The sequence below is a fragment of the Poecilia reticulata genome, linkage group LG11 (genome assembly GCF_000633615.1).
Source record: "Poecilia reticulata strain Guanapo linkage group LG11, Guppy_female_1.0+MT, whole genome shotgun sequence".
NCBI classification, from domain to species: Eukaryota; Metazoa; Chordata; class Actinopteri; order Cyprinodontiformes; family Poeciliidae; genus Poecilia; species Poecilia reticulata.
The window spans coordinates 21,014,631-21,027,123 of record NC_024341.1 but is presented as its reverse complement, the minus strand read 5'-3'; the positions used below and the strand labels follow the sequence as shown (position 1 = coordinate 21,027,123).

Here is a 12,493-nt window from a genome sequence, read left to right as displayed (position 1 = left end):
TGTGTCAGATAATCTAAGTCAATGTTAGAGAATAATAATTTTTTTTAGATTTACAGAATCTCAGTTAGCCTTCATAGCGGGGCTGAACCTCGTATTACACCAAGATAGCTGGTATCTCACCGGTGGACATAAATACAGTAAAGTAATATTCTAATCACAAAATATACACAATAACATGTCCATCTTACTTGTGAAATGTTGTCTGTGGAGCCCTCACATGAATAGTCCATCGATCCGAACAACAATATCCCTCAGTGCTGAGGCATCTTCTGCTGTTTTGATTGAGCAAAGTAGGAGGGTATACCGCTCCAAGATGGCCGCCGTATTTCCTGCGCTGGAGCAGCCAATGCGGGGTCTACTCTTACATTATGTCTGGTTGGCAGGACACTGAGAACGTTGACGCTATTGCGCCCTCTACTGCGCATGCGGGACACTTTCAGGTCGTTTGCCCGTTCAGACTGCAGAACGCATACAGGGTCGCATTTACTGGCAGTGTGAACAGCCCCGGCAAAAAAAAATCGGAATTGCCAAAAAATTCGGAATTGGGTCACTTCAGGCTGCAGTGTGAACGCAGCCTATGTTGAATGTAAAACAGATTCGTCTGACGCTCAAAACGCGTTTGGTGTGAACGCACCATTATAGGTTTAAAGTTGATCCTAATCAAGTAAAATTTTACAGTTGACACCCTGTGGATTATTTTCTTCAGGTTATTTAATTGTTTTAAGCATCTGATTTGTTTTGTTTTCTTTTAAGAAACTGTTATTCCTCATCTGTAAAAACTGCATTTTTCTGACCGTGAAATAAACACTTCATACATTTTAACAGCCTGGTATTATATTGAAAGCACGCAATATATTTTACATTTTGCCAAACTCAAATTTATATATATTTTCTTATGTCTGTTTGTGTAACATTCTATTAATCTATTCAGTAGAATAGATTTGCATTTTGGGGTTATGTTTCTAAAATTATAAAGCAACACTTTTGTGAATGTTTGCAAATAGATTCTGATTATTTGTAAAAGACATTTTTCAGTTTTCAGAGCAGTTTTGCTGGAATAAATTTGAAAATCAGCATTTGTTGCACCACTTCAAAACGTTGGCTTTACTCTAACTAATGAAAACCTAAAATTCAGTCCTTTGGAAAATGAAAAGATATCACAACAGAACTATATATATATATATATATCCAATTTGGAAGATAATTGCAAAAAAAAAAAAAAAAAAAAATCCAGTCATTTAAACAAGCTTATTAATAGAATGTTTGGATGGAAAAATGTGGTATAACCACAACATTGACAGGATTGTGATCTGATCATCTGCCCCCCTAATTCATATAATAAAGTAAGCGCTTCATGAATTCCTTCTACGATGAGATTTATTTTCTCTGATTTTACTCTTTATATCTATACAATTGAGTAAAATGAACATTGTTCTTTTATTCTATGAACTATTGACAAGTCTCAGAAATTTCAAGCAAAAATGTAGAATTTATTTGCCGAAATTGAGAAATGGTCAAAATAATGAAAAGTTACAGTACTTTCAGACCTCAAATAATGCAAAGAAAACAAGTTGATATTCATTTAGAAACAATACACGTTTTAATTCAGGAAGTTCAGAAATCAGTATTTGGTGGAATAACCAGTTTTCAGTGGTTTCTTCATATTTTTCTTTAGAGCTGTATGTTGTATGTGGAAATTTTACCATTCAGCCTAAATTCCTGCATTTAAATAATTTATGCCTGATTTTCAGTAAAGCTGAACTTGTGACATGGTGTCACTTTGTGGAGTTAATAGTGATGCTAACTTGGACCCAAGTTAGAAAACTTTATTTTAAGGTGTGTTCATAAGACTGACATGACAGTGTCATAACCATGAATGTTTGTCATTCAGTAGGTTAATAATGACACAAGGCAACTTTATGTTAAGTGTCATTAATTACCAAATGACAATGACTATCAAACATTCATGTTCATTACAGCATCATGTCAGTCTTATGTACATCCCTTCAAATAAAGTTTTACAGAAATCAACTTTACCAAAGGCAGAGCTTTATTTTACAGGATATGAATCAATAAACTAAGTGGAAATGCAGTAAGAAGCACACAGGGATTCCTTGCTTTAGCCAAAACAACATTTTATTAAGAGAGACGGGGTTGGAGGGTGGAGTTACAGCAACAACCAATTGGTCAACATGAACAGTGGAAACGCATCCCCTGTCTTCTTCCTTCTTCTTGTTTCAAGTCGGGACCACAGGTTCCGCCGTCGCAGTCGTCCCGGAGGCAGGAGACGCTGATATCAACCGGTCCATCCCCTCCTCTCCCCTCCAGCTTCAAGGAGAACAGTTAGTGCTGCTTCCTCCTGAATGAGCACCCTGCCGGAGGAAACGACACGTTAGCCCATCGCTGACAAAAGAGGAGCCTCACCGAGCAGAAATACTGCCGACTGGGCACGGCTATTGTGTGGCGTAGAGCTGCGGATCAGGATCTGTTCTGGTTTTACTGGAATATTTCAGAGTCTACAAAGTTACATTTGGTTTGTCCTCAGCCTTCGAAAGGGGGAAGCCATGGTTGGAGCTCAACCCTTCTGCAAACTGAGGTTAATCTGGCACTGGAATGAGATTGGAAAACCACGATAGAGGAAGTCCAGTCACTTAGCAGTGCGGGAAAACTGTGGCAAATAATCCTTGGGAAACTCTTCATCGTAACTGAAATTTACACAAAAAATGTAAAAATAATTTGCTATAATATTATCTCGGTCTTTATTTAGTTTTCTTAGGAATTTAAACCAKATACTTTTGAAGTTTTTTTCATTTTAAAATATGGGGGCTTTGCAAACAGATGGAAAACCAGAGGACTACCTAAGATTTTTAAGCTATGGGGAAGGGCGTCAAAGATGGAAAAAAATATTGTTTCTAAATCTAAAAAAAAAAAAAACAACAAAAAAAAAACATCAGCTTCAAAGCTTTGTTTGCTGGTATCTAGTTTAAGAACTCAAATGCAACATAAATATTTAAATTCCAGCTCCAATCCTGCCCCGTTTAATTAACGTAAAAACAAGAAACAGTTTGACATTTTTAACTGGTGTTTGTGTKCAGATACTGACCCTCTGTGAGACGTGCTTTGCCTCCAGTTGGCTGACACAGGACTGTTGAACAGCCCACACACAGCACCACTGTCTGAGCATGGCTGAACACCGTCGTGATCTTGTAGCATCCTGCAAAACATTTTTTACAAAACTCGAGTTTTACCATCCTGATCTTAATTGATTTACTTGCATCTACAAAAAGATGTGCAAAAACGCACATACCTGGACATTTGACATCCATAAAGTAAGAGTTAGGACTCTGGACGAGACGCTTCTTCTTGTGCCTCCTCTTCTCCTCCTCAGGGGATGGGTGCAACAAGTCTTTTGCGAGCTAAATTACAAAGGAGGAAATGAAATGGACGTCACTAAACGTGATCAGCGACATAAAGCGAGACAAATACTTAAAAGCAGRGACTCAAAAATCAATAATAGTTTTTGTAAATATTTAACATTGCATATTGACTTAATTATTTGGCTAAAAATGAGGCCGACACACGTCTGGCTCAGCTTTAGCATCGCTGCGTTGGCCCGCTCGGGCCCACATCTTGGCCTACCTTTCCTACATTAGATAACACTCTGCGTATTTATTACAAAACAATGTTTACATAACTACAAAYGAGCGTTTAGGTAACTCTAAACCTTATTATCGAGGTTACGCTACGATAATTATCATCCGGTCTCTGTATTCAGCTTTTCCGATAAACTGGCTCCATGTTTGCGGTGTGCGCGCAGCCATCTTGTCTYACAACGCGCTCGAGATGGTCTGAAAAATGATTAAAAACCAGCATCTTCGCCCGGATTAAACCGACTCAAAGTGGCAGGAATCGAAGCAATAATTTCTTCTGAAACGGTTCAGCCCTGTACTCTGTATCTAATAATCGATTTGAAGCATAAATKACGGATTTCATCCGCCTTCTGATACTCACTGGCATGTTGGCGAGTAAATAGCCGCTGCCGAAAAGGAGGAATCACCGGAAGCGAGAGGTTCATATTGGTGGTTCTCCTGAGCACAGCCCGGACGTGACGACATTGTAGCRACATGGAGGCCATATTTGTAAGGTCAACAACATCTTTTAACAGCTGTTAAATTGTTATTTACTGAACATTTTGTAAGTAAAATGACGATTCTGAAGAAGCTTTTATTTAAACTTACAACTCGTTGGATCTAGATATGCAGTTTTTTATTGATTAAATAAAAAAAAAACTGCATATGCAACACAAATAATTTGTGTTGYGCTGTTTTATTCTTTCTTTTAGATCTCCAGTTATAAGTCCATTAATTCATCCAAAAGCAATAAAAAAATACATTGTTTTCCCTATGTATAAAATAACAGTTAMATTTTATTTACAATAATACTTGAATGTTTACTCAAACATTAAAAGTTATTTCAAAWTGGATAGAGAATGTGTAAATACTTCCAAGTTTTGAAAAATATTCTGTTAGATTTAGATTTGGACTTTAAYTGAGCAGTCTGAATGAATGAATAGACTTTTATCAAAGAACTCTAATGTAATTCATGCAGTATTTGTACTTGTATTTGAATTGTGAAAAACTCCATTACTCAAGCTATAAAGATTAATTTAAAATGTGATTGTCATTTTTGTCTGATCGTTTTCTAATTGATTTCTGTACTGATATTATCCCAGAGAATGTGTGTTTTTTCACTTGACTACAAGTAAAATTTCACTACTGACCATTTTCTATTCTAGTGATCTTGAATTGTTCTAAATAATTCAAAGTTGCTGCTCAAAGACCTTTCCYAGAGTAAAACGTTTAATCTTTCTTCCTCGTCTTTTGCATTGTAAAAAGAAACTCGGAGAAAAGTAGTACTGTAACATTTATTTCTTCATCAGATTTGTTGAGCACTACGTTTCCTTCGCCTCCTCTTCCATCGGTACAGAGTTCTGTTCGACCAGACGATCTGCCAGGGCTTTCATTTCTTTTATCTTTATGTAGCACTCAGCGTCCGCAGGGAAGAGGTTTCTCTGTGCATGAGAGAAAGACATCAAAACCATAACAAATACATATTCATTAGGTGTCAGATGTGAATGTTGGTTGCTAAAATAAAGATAAGTCGTCCAAATTAAGTAGGACGCTGCAGCTGAAGAATCTGAAACAACCAAAACAATCCACCGCAATATTAATTCAGAGGAATATATAGCAATTGAAATGGATGTGGCACCAAAAGCAGGAAGACCTTCAGGCAGAAATATGAATCAAATTAAAGAGGTTAAGTGACAAAACATTACCAGTTAATTCATTTAAAAAATACCTAAAACTAAATTATTAAATATTAAGGTAATTAATTAAACTAAATTGCTTGGTTTTCCAGTACATACTACCCGATGTGGTTAAACTTAGATTTTAGTAAATAATGTCCTAAAATTGCAAATGGAGGTGAAACAAATTATTCAGTAATTTTACTGAGAAACACTAAACAAAAAGGACAAAAATAAGAGTAGATGTTGGACCTCGGTCAATTTGTCTCCTATTTTGAACCTCAATTTTACAACCGCAGGATGCAAACTATTTTGGAAAAAGTTTATTTAACTATTGTGCTTTCATGAAATATGGACATATCATAAAAAATACTTCAAATACTGTTTGATTTCTTATATGCTATGCAATATTATTCTAACTGACTTGAAGAGCAAAGATAAGCAAAAAAAAAAATTGTGTACAACTTAAAAAACTGAACACAAAGAAACAATTACCCACTTTGAAAATAACCAATTTAAGATGTAAAACAAACCTGCAGAATGAGACGCTGCAAGTTTCCTCCTGCCTCCTCCTGTCTTTCCAGAGATGCCAGGAACAGAGGCAGGGACTTCTCTGTAATTTTGTTCCCTGCACAAACAAATATAAATTTGTAAGGCATCACAAATCCTTAGAGAAGAAGAGACTCAAAACGTCCTTCAGTGAATAAATTACTATACATAAAAATCTTATTTTGCAAATACCGAATCATAAAACGCATATTAAACACAGAGTAGTAACTTTAAAAAAATCTACATAAACAAACATTCAGATAATCGGAGTAAAACTGCCCTGTCTGCAAATATTAATAAATATAAATATGTGTTGGGATGTGAACATTTTTGTACCTGACCTGATAGATTGAGCGAGGTGAGCGTTGTGTTCCCAGGCATGCAGAGCACGCCGTCCCTGCGATGCACAGACTGCACCAGCAGGGGGTTTCCTGTCTCCAGACCTTCTCCCTGATTGTGAAGACAAAGATGGCAAATTCAACTCGGGTCCATTTGCTAACGTGTTGCTATATGGAGATATTGCAGCTGCCAGCCAAACCTCAATCAGGTTGCAACTTGATTTATCCTGCAAGGAAAAAGAAACAGCGATGTAGGAGAAAAACAACTTGTAAATTGTCTAAATGCGTTTAGATGCGGTGAAGCGTTTCAAGCACCTCTTGAGGAGACAGCTTCTCTTTGCCTCCAGACTTTATTCTGCTTTGGGGCCTCTTTCCTTCTGGGCCTGAGGAAGATTTGAAAAAACGGCTACGAGAAACCAGACGGTGCAGCTGATGAACTGGTGAAACGTGTAAGCGATGATTACCCTTCTTGACTTTGCTGTCGGCTGTTTTCTCATCTTTTTTTGTAGCTTTATTCTGATTAATATATTGGCAAAGGATTAGGTGATTTTAAGTTATGATGGCTACGTGAACATTTGCCTTCAGTCTTATAATATTTATATATATTGCCTTTTTTTTGCTTGTGCTCTTTGCCTCCCCTTTGCTTGAAGCGCTGTGCAAGGCAGAAAGATGGCTGCCAGCTGTTTGCTCCAGATCCACCCTGAGAGAAGACTGCAAGAAATGCAAAAAAGCAGAGAATCAACACATCAGAAGTTCCTCAGATGTTGGTTGGAGAACATTAGAGAGCAAACGGCATCATGTAAGCATGAGGGGCCCAGCGGAAAGGTCAGAGGTGAAGATATGGAGAAGATTAAAGCAAGGCCAGGTGTTGAGACTCAATGGATTGATTGCAGCTTTCACAACGCACTGCTTTGGTGTGATATTTGTTAAGCTGTTATATTTCAAGTGCAATTAAGAGTCAAATTCATTAAACTAGAATCTGCATTCAGATGAGGCTTGTTTGTCAGGTTAAAAGTATCTTTTTCAAAATAACTACATCTTAGCAGGTATTATAAATGTTTCCCATAAAGCCCATATTTCTGTATTAAACAGTTTTTCAATTGGTCTGATGTATAAATCTAATTTTAAATGCCGCATTTTAAAGAAATTAATCACAGTTGAAAACATCATTCTTTGTGGAATAAAGTGCTTTGCACTCATTGAGTTGAGTTAATGAAATACATGATTTTATAATAGCATATTGACTGTCTAGTCAAAGTAAATCAGTAAAAATTTGTGTTTGTGATGAACATTGACTTTTAAAGGTGCCGTGTGTGCAACCAGGCAAAAAGGAATAAGTAAATATTTCATTTTTTAGATGTGAAAATCTGGTGAAAACTTCAAAGTATCTGAAGCTGTAACTGTAGAAAATGTGGCTCAACAAAGTATAGAGTTAAGGAGATGAATAAAAATGCAGAACACACTTTTCAGATGTTTTTTCATGAGTTATTCAGTGAGGAACAATTTGTGTGCTTCAATCATAAAAAGCCTGAATATTTTAGAAATACAAACTTTTTAAACAGTACTTCTAATCACAATTAATTCAGATGTTTAAAAATCCTAAAATAAAAAATTCCTAAGCTGAGAAATAAAAGATTCGATTAGGCTGCTTAAGGTCTTACAAAATGTAGCCGTGTGTGTTAGTGTAGCTGTCAAAACTTCCAACCTGTAGTTTGTGCAGTATCATCTTCCTCCTTTCCACAATCTCCTCATGGAGTAGAGTTAACTCCCCGAATGTCTAAAAATGGAAATGCTTAGCGCTGGAGGGTTATTAAATCGTGTAATATCTAATCCAGTAAGCCGAATATGATTAAGAACGTCTTAACTGCGAGTTTAAATGCATTATCTGGCAGTTAAAGTCTTTAAGGTAAACAGATACCATAGCCAGATGGGCAGCTCCTGCGTCTCCGATGTTATTGTTGGCCAGCGATAGAATGACTAAAGTATTATTCAGCCTCAGGCCCTGAGAGGGAAAACGAGGTGGAAAACATATCAGCAGCTCTGATGGGGACATCCGGGGGGAACGTGGATCAGCTCTGGATTATACCTGTGCAATATGCGCGGCACCTGCATCCCCAATATTGTTGAACGCCAGGTTGAGTGACAGGAGGTTCTTGTTAGCAGATTTACAGGTGGAGAGAGCCGAGCCGATCAGACGGGCCCCTTCTTCCCTGATCTGATTGTTCCGCAGTGACAAGTGGGTGAGGCTTGACCAAAGAGACGTGACGTGAATTTGGACGCATTTATGCAAAAGCACGGGTTGTTAGTGGCTGGATCTTGTGTGTGTGTGTGTGTGTGTGTGTGTGTGTGTGTGTGTGAGACTCACTTGCTGTCTTCAGAGAGCAGAAGGTGGTAGCTATTCTGTAGAAGCGGATTACCCTCCAGTGTCACAGCTCTACCACAAGGCAGAGTTAACAAGCTGGATCAGTTAATCCTGCATATTTCAGAGCAAATTCACTTGCAAATCCACAAGTTTTTTCTGACTTGTCTCCCGGGGAGCTGCAAATTAAAACAACGTTGCACAATTTCGGTGCCACCGAACACTCTCACCTGAGGTTGGAGCCCAGAGACGTGTTTGCGAGGGAGATTACCATTGGGTCTGACAGAGCGGCCTGCCAGAAGCTGCGGCACAGTGGACAGCGTTACGCTAACAAACGACAAGCAGACGGCAGGGGCTCGGCTCCCCTCTGCACCTGCTCATTACTCACTGAATACACTGCAGGGTGGGCATGGACGAGAGCATCTTCAGAACTGCTTTGAAGATCTTATAGTTCACCTTCCATCCTGCACATTCAGGACGAATGGGACAATAGTTACTGCAGGTCTTCAGGACCCACGCTGCAAAAAACACAAAATCTCACCAAGTATTCGTCTTAGTTTCTTGCTACTCTTGAAATACAGCAAAACCGACTCAAAAGTAACTTCTCTGCATGATTTAAGTGAGGAATTCTTGAGTATTGGTAAAAATTACTAGTTCTACTGGCAGATTATTTCCCCTATAACGAGACGTTTTCTTCACGTTCGAATGGAAAATGGACGGTCTGTAGAAGAGACACACCTCTAAAAACCTGCAGCAGTTATTCCAACAAAGCATGATTTTTCAACAAATTGATTGGGGTTCAGAAAACAAACACTTGCCACCCCTTATATAAAAGTTTTATTTGTAAAAAAAATAAATAAATCTTCCGCTTTTTTTGTTTAATCACACAACTTTCAGTTGGTATCTCAGTGTTCTACAATAAAACTTGTGCTACTAAACTGACAAAACAGCTTAAAGAGCATGAAAAACATCCTTTTCGTTTTAGCCAGTGGATCTTTCTACTTACAAAATATGCTGACTTTATTTTTTTTTTACTTTTACAAACAAAAGAAATTACTATGGTGATGCTTTTCAGGTCAGGGACACCCTAATGTATAATACTGCATACTATGTTATTAATACAATAACACAATAAAAGCATGTCTAGTCATTTTAGCTTAAATAACTTTTGCTAATCCTACAAATACGCGAGTTGCAGACAACTTAGAAACTCTGCACCAGGGATGCTTTGTGATCACATTGAGGACTGGTGGCATAAAGTTATTTGTATGTCACTTATAATCTACTGCAAGACAATGTGGCAGTAAGACACGGTATATACATTGAGAGGTCACTCAGAGTTATCTTGGTGTTATTTAATCTATCATACATAATAAGAGTTGCTCACTTAGAGCCACAGTGAATGGAAGTAGGGTATAATGTCAAAGCTTCAGCAAATTACATAAACTTAAATTTAATTAGAAGTCTAATTAAGCATTTTTATCTCCATAATTAATCAGAATACTTAAACAAACAAGAGAAATAAACTCATGCAATTAGCAAGTGCTTAAAGTAGGTGCATGATCCTGAGATCCCTTAAATGTTTAATTCTTACCAGAAATCCTCATCTTCCTGGTACAATTGGGGTCGTCATTTTCCAGCTCAATGCATAAACATGGCGTACCCCTGAGAGGGAAACCAGACCCCTTTAAATCCTCATCTTCTGTAGGTGAAATTATGTTGATCATCAGAAAACAGAAGCTTAAAAATGACATTCCACTACATGCGCACACATCCAGCACAGTGAGTGTTGCTAGCGATATCTGCATTTTGAATTGAGTTTTTATTGGGCGTACATGGTGTAGATCAACGCTAAGTAGAGCTTGATTGTAAAGGGGAAGGAAACTGATGGTTTTAAATAAAAGTTCCCAATAAACCACACTGGCAAAATGTGTAAATGTCTGAGGAATAATAACACTTTGGTGTTTTTTTCTGTCCAGAAAAGAAGCAGCTCAGTACTTTCTTACCTTTAAATGCGATTTCAGAGTCAATAGAGGGTGGGATTTGACGTATTACTGGTGGGACTGGCTTCATGTTCAGAAGGGAACAAAGCATACGGAAGTCAACCTCCACATTTCCTGTGCAGTGATAATCATCTGTAGGACGGGGTAATTATTAGTCAGTGGCTGAACAACCTTCAGAATGAGAACATCATGGCTTACCAAAGGTCTGCACTGGTATTGGCTCAGGATGTTGCTGTTGACTTTTTGTATCTGTGGAACAACAGAAAGATTTTTGGTCTAGTTTGAAACAAAGAAAGAAAAAAACCCAGAAAGAAAATAAAAGGAAAACACTAAAACAGACCCCCCCCCCCCCCCAGATCACAGAAAATAGGAAAGGATTTGACATTAATATTGATATTTTTGCTGCTTATAATTTGACTAGAATATTTTTTTGTGTGTGAAGAGAATGCAGTTTAAACTTTTAATTAGTTATCTAAATGACTGAGTAGTGACACTTTTCAATGACTTCAAAGAAGCACATATTAAGTAATTTATTTTTGCTCTGTATATTAAATAAAATTCCGTTTAATTTAATCCAATAGTACTTTATCAATCCAAAAAGGAAATTAGGCATGAACTCCTTTATTACTTTAGATTTAAATAAATTAGCATAGATCTCATTTCAGATTTATTGTTTTGAACTAAAATGGGCTGGAAACATGGATTTTAACAAGACACAGCTACCTTAAAGGAAGAGGATCAGATATATTGTAATATATTTACACGACTAAAGAGTTAAAGCTGTAAATTACTACCGCAACACGTGATGAAGATATGTCATTTGCTTACACTGCATACAGATTATTTTAACTTTTAAGAGACAGTTGTAATAGCATAATGTTAGCTTGTCAAGGAATGATTAAATCACTCGGACATTATTTAGCCAACCTGTGACTTTCGGCGTTTCCTCGACTTCTTGGACTACTTTATCCTTCGGCTGTTTTTTCCTGGACATTACTGACTTGTTGAACTGACCCGAACTATCCGTGTGAAACAGTTAAATTTTCCTAAAAACCGAGTTAAACCTGGAAGTCGCCCCGTTACCAGGGCAACCAGGCTCGGAGTCCAGGCTCCCAGTTCCTATCGCGAGACTTACATTTTGCTGAATTTGCGATTTTTACCTTCGTGTTAATTTTTTTCTTTCTGACGATTTTTAACGAAATGACAATTAGTTTTATGTTGTGTAAGGTTATGTTATTTTAATAATATTGTAATAAATAATTCTATAATATTTCAGTTTCACATAGAAATGTTACAGTAAACAATTTTATATCTTTTGTTCTACAGCATATCACAAAATAAATGTAGCATTTTATAAAATGAATTTGCTCTTAATTTTAATGAGCTATTTTTACAAATATTTTAAATTACTAATTTACAGACTATGCTTATCGCATGCATTTATTTATCACATGCTTTTCCAAGTTTATTTAACATAAATATTTATTTAAAACTTTATTGATGTATTGAATTGTGACAGTTCTGGTCTTCGACACTTAAACTCTTAAATTTGAGCTAGCATTTTGTACACCAGGACATGTTGAGAGAAGACAAGGAGCCTATAAATAAATAAATATATTCTTTCCATGGTTTCTATGCATTTATCCTGTAACAATCTATTACTTTTCCAGTCAAGTATATCCAAGGTTCTCAGTCCTTTACTGACCTTTTTTAAATCATAAATACAAAACGTCCTCCTTAATTTGTGGCAGATATTTTACAGCTGTCAAAGTTTAAATATTCTGCAGATCACTTTTTCCCCCCACATCATACCAATTCAGATGGTTTTTTCCAGTCTGCAAAGAGTCTCATCCTTTCTTCACCTTTTTCTGGTTGAGAACCACAACATCAGACACTATATGTATTCACAATAATGTAGTGCTTTTTATTAAAAAAACAA

At 36.9% G+C, this 12,493-nt stretch overlaps 2 protein-coding genes across 2 annotated transcripts; both read right to left on the bottom strand.

The window, feature by feature from the left end:
- Positions 1 to 2,110: 2,110 nt before the first annotated feature.
- On the bottom strand, positions 2,111 to 4,117 carry rps27.1 (ribosomal protein S27, isoform 1). Its single transcript, XM_008422484.2, has 4 exons — positions 4,012 to 4,117; positions 3,308 to 3,416; positions 3,104 to 3,214; positions 2,111 to 2,372 (listed from the first exon to the last, which is right to left on the bottom strand). The coding sequence occupies exons 1-4, from the start codon at positions 4,015 to 4,017 to the stop codon at positions 2,344 to 2,346; spliced, it is 255 nt and encodes an 84-aa protein (XP_008420706.1). The 5' UTR covers positions 4,018 to 4,117; the 3' UTR covers positions 2,111 to 2,343.
- A 789-nt stretch (positions 4,118 to 4,906) lies between these two features.
- lrrc71 (leucine rich repeat containing 71) lies at positions 4,907 to 11,672 on the bottom strand. Its single transcript, XM_008422482.2, has 17 exons — positions 11,482 to 11,672; positions 10,753 to 10,803; positions 10,558 to 10,686; positions 10,146 to 10,253; positions 8,940 to 9,015; positions 8,782 to 8,853; positions 8,558 to 8,626; positions 8,279 to 8,438; positions 8,111 to 8,194; positions 7,898 to 7,969; positions 6,802 to 6,903; positions 6,657 to 6,708; positions 6,508 to 6,575; positions 6,393 to 6,419; positions 6,196 to 6,304; positions 5,839 to 5,933; positions 4,907 to 5,071 (listed from the first exon to the last, which is right to left on the bottom strand). Exons 1-17 carry the CDS (start codon positions 11,546 to 11,548, stop codon positions 4,952 to 4,954), a joined length of 1,461 nt encoding a protein of 486 aa, XP_008420704.1. The 5' UTR covers positions 11,549 to 11,672; the 3' UTR covers positions 4,907 to 4,951.
- Between the last annotated feature and the right edge of the window lie 821 nt (positions 11,673 to 12,493).

Bases quoted from the DNA above. Each gene is read 5' to 3' on its own strand.
- rps27.1 (XM_008422484.2), bottom strand. The intron at 3,215-3,307 runs GTATGTGCGTTT...AATGTTTTGCAG, and splicing joins TATGGATGTCAAATGTCCAG to GATGCTACAAGATCACGACG.
- lrrc71 (XM_008422482.2), bottom strand. From the start codon at position 11,548: ATGTCCAGGAAAAAACAGCCGAAGGATAAAGTAGTCCAAGAAGTCGAG. The intron at 8,627-8,781 runs GTGAGAGTGTTC...GCCTTGTGGTAG, and splicing joins TCTCTGGGCTCCAACCTCAG to AGCTGTGACACTGGAGGGTA. The intron at 6,709-6,801 runs GCAATATATATA...TATATTAATCAG, and splicing joins AGAGCACAAGCAAAAAAAAG to AATAAAGCTACAAAAAAAGA.